This window comes from Cricetulus griseus, chromosome 4, assembly GCF_003668045.3.
Source record: "Cricetulus griseus strain 17A/GY chromosome 4, alternate assembly CriGri-PICRH-1.0, whole genome shotgun sequence".
In the NCBI taxonomy this organism is placed as follows: domain Eukaryota; kingdom Metazoa; phylum Chordata; class Mammalia; order Rodentia; family Cricetidae; genus Cricetulus; species Cricetulus griseus.
This window is the reverse complement of record NC_048597.1, coordinates 143,848,372-143,858,068: the sequence shown is the minus strand read 5'-3', so window position 1 is coordinate 143,858,068 and position 9,697 is coordinate 143,848,372. Positions and strand designations below refer to the sequence as shown.

General features: G+C 41.3%; 1 protein-coding gene across 4 annotated transcripts in view; it reads right to left on the bottom strand.

Annotated features, from left to right (window-relative positions):
• Positions 1-3,262: 3,262 nt before the first annotated feature.
• Prdm10 (PR/SET domain 10) overlaps positions 3,263-9,697 on the bottom strand; it is a 112,962-nt gene continuing 106,527 nt past the window's right edge. For 3 of the 4 annotated variants that reach the window (XM_027411751.2, XM_027411752.2, XM_027411749.2), the window contains exon 22: positions 6,390-6,593. In XM_027411751.2, coding sequence (XP_027267552.1) covers positions 6,390-6,593 — 204 coding nt within the window. Of the gene's footprint in view, positions 6,594-9,697 lie in introns of all 4 variants that reach the window. The other variant, XM_027411750.2, reaches the window with a different exon arrangement.

Sequence of the window (9,697 nt, the reverse complement as noted above, 5' to 3'; positions counted from 1 at the left end):
ATCCCAAAGGCTATAACAGACTCTGAAGACCCCCATGGAAGAACTCTCTCTGGGGAAGCAGAAATGGTATGGGATAGGTCGGATGTTAGTGGGGGGGCAGGGGAGGTGGGGAGGGAGAGGGAACTGGATTGACATGTAAAACAATCTTGTTTCTAATTTAAATTTAAAAAATGGAGGAAAAAGAAGAACTACTACCCTGCAGGAGGAGAAAACTCTTACAAGGCTACTCTATCAAGAAGGCTTTATTTGCTGAGGCCACCAGACAGTGCAGGAACTCTTGGCAGCCTTGAAGGTTGGCCAAGTACAACACCCACCCTAGCTGGAGAAGTATGAACATGGGATACTTACTCTTCTTACTCATTATCATGTTCCCTTTTCTCTAACTGCGTCCTACTTAGAAATGTCATCTTCTCAAGTACCCCAGTTTTGCCCGCTAGTCCTGTGTAGACTATCTTCAGTTCTTTCAGTTTAATACACACGTCAGAGGAGTGGGACATGTCAAGCTAATATCCTTCCCTCAATGGAAAACAGTGCTTTCCAAATAGAGCTAAATCTTTGTGCTCCTACAGGCTCCACAGATCTTCTTAGATCCTATTAGAGTTAGAAACCACGTGTGAATTGATGAAATATGAAATGAACAATGTGAAAACCAAGTGTGAAGCATCATTCTGCAAGACCAGACAGGAGAGCATCAATACATTACCATTACATTGTTTTTAGGACAGTTTTAGGGTCACTGCAAAATTTAACAAAGCATAAGTTTGCCTCAAATTCCCTGTCTCCACCCTACATGCACATAATATTCCCCCACATAGGTAGGATACTTTGTTATAATTGATGAATCTATGCTGATAAATCTGTGTGATAATTGTTTCACTGCCCACCACCCAAATTAATCTATGTCCCACCTACTCATCCTTACTTCTCTACTTCTGACAACCACTGATCTCTTAACTGTCTCCATCATTATGCCTTCAAGCTTGCCATTCTCCTACCTAAGACTTCCAAGTACTGGCATTACCACACTTGGCAGAGATTGAGTCTTCTTTTTCCAACCAGATAGTAAGTAATAGGGTTTTGGTTTTGGAGGTGTCAATCAGATGTAGACACTCTGCCTCTGAGCCACACTCCAAAAAACATTGTTTTAATATTAATTTGAAGTTTTCTGGTGATAACATGGAGTGTATTTTCATATGTTCATTTATTATTTTTATATTCTTTGCTAAGATGTCTTTGTGGCATTTTTCACTAGTGTTGTTTGCCCCCCCCTTTTGGTTTTTCAAGCCAGGATTTCTCTGTCCTGGCACTCGATCTGTAGACCAGGATGGCCTTGAACTCACAGAGATCTGCCTACCTCTCCCTCCCAAGTGCTGGAATTAAAGGTGTGCACCACCACACCCAGCTGTTTCTCTCTTTTTGTTGAGTTTATGTCTTTTATCAGACAAATCATCTGAAAAAAATTTTCCTAGGTCTGTCTCTCCCTTTCCATCATTTGCTTTCCCTGTCTGGAATTCTGTCTTGGTGGTAAACACCTTTAAACTGTGTTGTTTTTGTTTTTGTTTTGCCGTATAATTTTTGTTTTATTTTACAATGCAAACACAGGGTCTTGTACATACTGGGCAAGTGCTCTACCCTTGAGCTTTTTCCAGCTCAAGTCATTTCTTCCTGATAGCTGAACATGGGGTCCAACATTTAGTAAAGTGCTAAGTTGAGGGGTAGGGGAAGCACTTTATGATTTAGTTTTAATCTTTTTAGTGAGCATATATAGGATTCTCAGCAGTGGCCTTCTCAAGTGCTTCTCAGTCATCTTCCTCCTTATGTAGCAAAGGATGGCTGGATTTGGGTGTTCCCCCAGGTCAGGGAAGCTCTGTGAGAAATTCTGAAGGTTAGACACTGGTTAACTAGTTTCCCCTGAGCTAGTTAAGAAGTAGGGTGCTCTGGTATATTTCACAATGATTTCTTTCCCTCCCCCTCTGCCAGGAACACCAGGGAATCTTTCTCAGTATTTACTATGAGAACCTGATAGGCTCATAAAAACACAGGACCCTTCCTTCTCCAGTATTTGGAACCTCTAGAGTTTTTAGACATCTGTGTGTGTGTGTGTGTGTGTGTGTGTGTGTGTGTGTGTGTGTGCGCGCGCGCGCGCGCGCGCACGCATGTGCGAACGCCTGCCTGCCTGCCTGTCTGTCTTTCTATAGGCATGAGCACAGGAGAACAGAGGCAGCAGATCCCCAGAGCTCCAGTAACAAGTGGTTATGAGTCACCCAACATGGAGATTGCCACGAATGGAATTTGGGTCTTTTCTATCTCAAGATTTTTCCATTCTGAGCCTCCAACAATTCATCACAGTTTAGGTTTTCCTATCTCAGCTGGCTCTGGTTCCCTTGGAGGATTCTACTCCTGAGGTTGTGATTTCCTATATTTGCCTGTCAGTCTCTCCAATTGTGAGGGCAGTTTGTTCCATGACCTTAATTCCCAATGGAACTTTGATTGTTAATGAAGGGACTCTGGCCAGCTCTAGCACAAGGAGCATGGCTCTGGCAGGCCTTGCCCTTCTTTGAATTGCTAAAAACCATTAGATTACATTCCTAAAGCTAGCCACCAAGGTCTATTCCTTATTTGGCCACTTCCTCCTCCTGAGGCTGACTGCCAAGGTCCATCTATCAAAGATTTGAAGCCCAGCAATCAAAAATCCCCCTTTGCTCACCCAATTAATGTGTCCAATTAAAATTAAATACCTCATCCTAACACAGGTTTCCCCCTTTTCTTATAAACCACCACTTGCCTATGGGTCATGTATGTCTTGTCTTTATCCAGAGGCAGTTCTTTGTCCCTCATGGACAAATACCTCTGCCCTCTCTCCCTTGTTCCCTTCCCCCTTTCCCTCTTCCTCTATCTCCTGTCCTTGTCTCTGATCACCTGCCCTCTGTCCCTCTGGGACAACTAAATCTCCTTTGTGCTGAGAACTTGTTTTGGGGGGTCCTGAGCTGTTACTTTTCCTTTTCATTTAGTTTTCAGTTTGTTCAGCTTTCCACATGTTACAAGGAAGATCAAGAGAAACCTTGCAAAGATTGGGAACCAGAAACTAAAGTGTAATATTTTGAGGAGGGGATTGTTGAGACAGGGTTTCACTCTGTAGCTTAGACTAATCTAGAACTCACTATACAGACCAGGATGGCTTGTATCTAAGGGTTCAGTATTTAAAATAAAATATTTAGCCAAATCAGTAGTCCTTGTATATACACACAAATAAAAAACATGATTATTAAAAAAATATTTATTAATTTTTATACCTGCTGGGAAGCACAAGACTATTAACACTATAACTCACTGAATATACAATAAATGTTCACATTTAAATAACAGGATAGAATCAATACTTTCAACCAATGGGCCAGCTTCAGCATCTCATTAGGTGCTTTTTAGCTCTAGTTATTTTAAGAATTTTTTTTGAAAGGATAATTCTAGGTCAGAAAATAATTCAAGAACATCAAAACAGAAAGTCTTTCCAGAAAAACAGGAATCTTACATGATGAAATATCCATTTCTCTGGGCATAGACTAAACAATAAAAATGTAAAAAAAAAAATCTATATCCAACCCACTTCAAAACATTCACACTGTACTGAAGACAGTCTACAGTGTTGATGTGTCTGGGGAAAGATTGACATGTAGACATTGCCTACATACATGTTCCACAAACTAGGCTGTCAGAGGGATTACTCTGCCATCCCTTCTGATACCTCGGGATAAATTCATAAAATACCTGATCTTAAGAGGTGATGTCTTCACTGCCACCCACATCTCTGGTTGATGATATATGTTAATGGTGTTTATTTATTCCACATAAGAACCAAAAAGGGAAAAAAAATAGAATGGAAAGAGACAAAAAAAAAAATGTCCTTCAACAGTGTTTTTCCTCTGTGTATCTTAAAACTTAAAAAATAACTGACACAAAACCAACATTCCTTCAGTGATTGGCTTTTTATTTTAATCACTGGGTTATTCCTGAGAAGAGGGGAGCTACCTCGATGGCTCAAATTAAAGAGAATCCAAGAAGCCAAATTTAACTAATTAATTAATTAATTACTTTCAAGACAGGGTTTCTCTGTGTAGCCCTGGCTGTCCTTGAACTCTTTGTAGACCAGAGTGGCCTCCAACTCAGAGATGTGCCTGCCTCTGCCTCCCAAGCGCTGGGATTAAAGGCAGACACCACCACACCAGCTCTAACAGGCCAAATTTAAATTACAAAAACTAAAACTGTACCTCTGAGATGGTCTAGTGCTCTTTGCCTTCCAAGGCTGAGACCTTGGGATAGTTAGTTATTACACTACAGAACTTTGGGAATCAGAGTCTTGCATTTTGTGACTTGAAGTCAACATTTCATGTTGAAAATATTGTTACCTTTTTGTTATCAAAGATACAGAGTCCATCTTCAGTTTCCACGAATTTTTTGAGGTAATTTTCTCCAGTTCTTTTCATGCCCAAATCTTCAGACATAAGTCTATGATCTCGAAAGGAAAGTGCAGGATCTACATAATAAAGTGACTTCAAAACCCAATGTTTACTTTTCAGGAAGGCATCTTTACCACACAGAAGATATTCTATTTCTTAATTCACGGACCCAGTTTTTCCTCAGAAATGTAAATAAATTAGTTAACTTCATTTGAAATGAACTTAGGTCTTCTTGATCTGGAGTGATAAACTCACTCTACAATAATTATTTTTAAAATGTATGTCACAAAAAGTTGTTAGAATACAGGCTTTTAAGATGTCTTATGGGTACAACTGGAATGTGCAGTAAAAACAAGGGCAATACTTCCCCACTAGATTCACAGCAAACAAGACTCCCAAACAGGAACACACAGAAGACAACTAGCACACAGAAAACTGCTTTCCTCTCCCAACTAACTGTTACTATTCCTCCACACCTGTCCTTTTACCTCAGTGTATTACAATGGTCCCCTTATTTTTAGTTTTTCCCTTAAGTGGGAAGTTGGTCATCTTCTAACAAGATCTGGGTGAGTTACAATATGCTTAAAGTTTAAAATGCTCAGAAGTAAGAAAGGCCACCTTTCCACCCAACTTCAAAGAATCTTCATTTTTAAGACAGCATTGAAAGTACTAAAATACACCCAATGCTATGAACAAAAGTGTGATGTACGGGTTAGAGTTGTAGCTCAATAGTGAGGAACCTGCCTAGCATGCAAGAGGCCCTGGGTCTGATTCCCAGCATCACACACAAAAAGTGTTATACATATACCTGATGAACCCAAGTAAGAGTATGGAACTCAACCTTTACAAATGAGCAGTAAATGGATCCTGCGAGGCAGGACAAGGTCTCAGTTCTGTCTGTCTGTCTCTCTCCATATGTATATGTATATATATGTGCATATATATATATATGCACATATATATATATGCACATATATATACACAACTTATATATTTAGTAATTTTTCATAGAATTAGTATCTCCTTCTTAAACACAGCTATAGATAACCAGAAGCCTGGAGGCAGAGCTTTAATGCAGGGGCTTTAAGTCTTGTTGAGATCATGCAACCTTTGTCTTCCAGGGAGTCTACGCGTGTGGAACATGAGGCCAATCTGCCTGGGGCCAGCATCTGTGGGGAGCACCACCACTGCCCAATAGGTTTTCCCAAACAAGAAAGTTTAAAAACAACTGCTGTGATGGTACCTAACTGTAGTCCCAGCTACTTGGGAGGCTAAGGCAAGAGGATCTCATGAGCCCATGAGTTCAAGGCTATACTGGGCAGCACAGTGAGATCCCATATAGGAGAGAGAGAGAGAGAGAGATCAGCAATAAGAACATTTTAGATGACAGTTTTTCCTTCAGAACACCACCATCAAACCTTTATCATATCATTTTAATTTTTTCATTCAATAAGCTGCCTTTGCTAAATTACTGAAAACTCAAATGCATGAGATAAAGTGGTTCTGACCTAATCACACCCTTGAAATAAATGTTCCTTCTCTTTTGATGCCATAGCTTGGATTTCAGAAGTCCAGTGACCATGGACTTGGTACATCCTGTGTCCACCTTTGGTATGAACATAATATGCCACTTAATATTTCCACAAAGGGACAGTAAGGCTTGTCAGTGTGTTCAAAAACAAAAACAACCGGCTCAAGAGCAAGGCCTTCTCCGTCTAGAAGTCAACTTTCCCCTGAAAGAGCTGCATTCCATGGCAGAAATCCCAAGGGTAAAGATGACCTTGGCAAAAATCACCCCTGGCATATGTGTGTCAGAACAGTAGGTTCCAAACTCTTGAGTGAGTAATCTTTAAAAAGAGGTCTAGGTGTTTGAAGCTTCAGATTTCGAATGAGAAGATGTGGTGTGAGCTCTGGACTCCAGGTACGGGATGAAGGCTACGGCTTGGTGATGTGCACTTCACTGCTCCCATTCCCATTGGTAGTGGTTGTGATGATATACTGTGTGGTCTGCTGTTGGCTGGGGCTCGTGGAGTCCAGGGAGTCACTGTGTGCAGAGGGCTGAACCTGGACTGCGCCGGAGAGGGTAGAGGCTTGCTTTTCCTCCAATTCTGGTTGACTTTCTGATAACACATAATGACCCTAGAGCAAAAGAAAAAGATCTTTTAAAAGAACTGGGGTCTGGAAGGGAGTGAGGGAACTGCTGGAAGAGAGGAGGAGCAAGTATCCAAAGCAGTGTTTCAAGGAGACCCAAATAGGCACCTCTGAGGGATGCTTTATGCCCTTTATGGAGGATGGATAAGTCACAGTAATTGACTCCAAAGGTAGCTTGCAGGAGTGCCTTTGCTGTGCCATCAGATGATACAATGAGGAACCTTACAGAGAGGTTTGCAGCATGGTGGTACCTTATTTGGCAGAAAAGTTTTTTTTTAATTTAAAAAAATAAAATTGCTTTTTAAAAGTTGCTCCTAAGAATTTAGATATTTTAAAAATGTTGCCAATTAACTGTAATTTCATCAAAAAAAATGATAAGGTCTCTGTAAATGGGACAAACTGATGTCTAAGACAGGTCTTCAACATTAATGGTTCCCAGCTAATAGAATTTCAAAGCCAGTAGCACTTAAAATAATACTTAATGAGGCCGAGGAGATAGTTCTATAGGTTAAGTCTTTGCAGCAAAAACATAAGGAGCTGAGGTCAAGTCCAACAACTGGACCCTCCCCAAAAGGCCAGCATGAGGGCACACTCCTACACTCCCAGGGTTGCGGAGGGAAATAGATTACTGAACCCAAGAATCCATTAGTTCCAAGTCAGTAAGAGACCCTGTTTCATTAAACAAAGTGGATGGCTCCCAAGGAATAACACCTAGCGTTGACCTCTGGCTAGCCTACCCACCCCTCCACACACACACACAGATACATTAAACACATCCTAAATTTTAGTTTCCCAAGTAAAGACATTTAGAATATGCTAGAACAAAGGCTGGAGATATGGCTCAGCAGATAAGGGCATATGGCCTCTGTTCATAGAGAGAACACAGGTTCAATTCCCCACACCTGTAATTCAGCTCCAGAGGATTTGATGCCCTCTTCTGGTCTCCTCAGGTAGCTGCATTCACAAACATAATTTTTAAAATATTTTTAAATCTTTAAAAATAAAATAAATTTGCTACCCGTATCAAGTGTGTGCATTCTACTTAGGAACATAGGAAAGGACCAGGTGATGGCAGTACACACCTTTAGTCCGAGCACTTGGGAGGCAGAGGCAGGCAGATCTTTGTGAGTTGGAGACCAGCCTAGTCTACAAGAGGTAGTTCCAGAACAGCCTGTAAAGCCACAGAGAAACCCTGTCTTGAAAAAACAAACAAACAAACAAAAAAAAGAACACAAGAAAGGGGTTAGGGGTCCAGCTCAGTGGTAGCATGCATGAGGTTCTGGGTTCAATCCATAGCCATACACACAAAATAAATATTTTAAAAAAAGAAAGCACAGAAAAAATATAGTCTTAGAATATTCTATTCCTAGTGTGTGAACTGGCTTTTTGGAGCCCATTTCCCGTAACATGATAAATAAAAGACCCAGAAACTGGTATTGGGTTCAAGCTTCAAGCTGATGATCAGAAAAGCAAAGCAGCCAGCCACTAGCTCTTACTCTACCTCAGACTGAAAGGCGATCCTGGCTCCACCAAACCTCTGACTGCTATGCTCTCCTCAACGTGACTGAAGAATCCTGATACTAACTACGGAAGACCCTACTCCTATCTTTTATATCTCTCTAGTGATGGAATTAAAGGTGTGAGCTCTGTTACTCTTTTAGACTGATTCAAACTCATGTAGCCCTGGGTGGTCTTGAACTCAAAGAGATCAATCTGCCTTTGTCTCCTGAGTCCTGGGATTAAAGGTGTATACCACCACTGTGTGATCTCTATAGCTTGAGGCTGACTTCTGAATCCTCAGGCAAGCTTTAGTAAATCATAAATACTATATCACCACAATTTCCTATGGAGAGATACTTTGCTCAGCCTAGAGTCAGGACTTATTGTGGTGATGGGAGAGACTTCCATTGACTCCCCATGGGAGGCCATATCCTCTCTGAGGAACAGATGAAGGATGGGATGAAGGGAAGGTGGAGGGAGCAAGATGAGGGGAGGGAGAACTGTGACTGATATGTAAAATTGAAAAATAAAATAAATTAATAAAAAAGAAAAAATACAGCACCTTGAACTGAATACATTTACGGGAACTCACATTGTCTTCACTTTTTTCCTTATTTTTTTCCTTTGATCATGAGGATTTCATAGATACAAGCTGGGCATTTCATCCATTATATTAACTTTTTTAGATGAGCTCTTACATAGCCCAGGGTAGCCTTAAACCCACTATGTAACTGAAGATGACCTTGAACTCCTGATCCTTCTGTCTCCACCTCCAAAATGTTTAGATTACAGGCATGCACCACTACACTTCGCTCTATATTAACATTTTTAAAGAAACAATATTTCAGACAAAAGGGCAATTGGTCTTCTATGGAAGCAAGATGCTATGACAGGTGTCCCTGTCCCTCAAGAGCCCATGTTTTCTGTTGGTTGGTTGGTTGGTTGGTTTGTTTTTGGGTTTTTTGAGACAGAGTTTTTCTATGTAGCCTTGGCTGTCCAGGAATTCACTTGGTAGATATCCTGCTCACAGAGATCCTCCTGTCTCTGCCTCCCGAGTGCTGGGAGTAAAGGCGTACACCACCACTGCTGGGCAAGAGCCCATGTTTTAAAGGTTTGGTCCTAGGTGGCACTCTTGGGAGGTAGTGGGACTCTTAGGAGGTGAGGCCTCATGGAAGGTCTGGGGTCACTGGGAACATGCACCGAGTGAGATGCCCAGCCCTTCTTCTTCTTTGCTCTCTGCCTGATGAGGTGATAGCTTAGTGAGCCAAGCACTCTTACCATGTTGTGCTATGGTGGCCCAAAGCAAAAGGACCACTGGCTCAGTCACAGAGGGTAACCTCCAAAACCATGAACTGAATAAACCCAGTATTAATTATCTCAGGTAACTTATAGTAACAAAGGGGAAAAAGAAGTCAGAGAGGACAACTCAGGCAGTCTTTCCAAGCCTTTCCAGAAAACAAGCTATAGCAAATAACCAACTGACTCACCTAGGCTGTACATTCTCAGTCCCTACCCTGAAGCAGCTCTCAGATTAGGATTTGCTTTCCTATGGCTCGTCCTCTGGCGTGGGAGCTGCTTATTCACCTAGGACT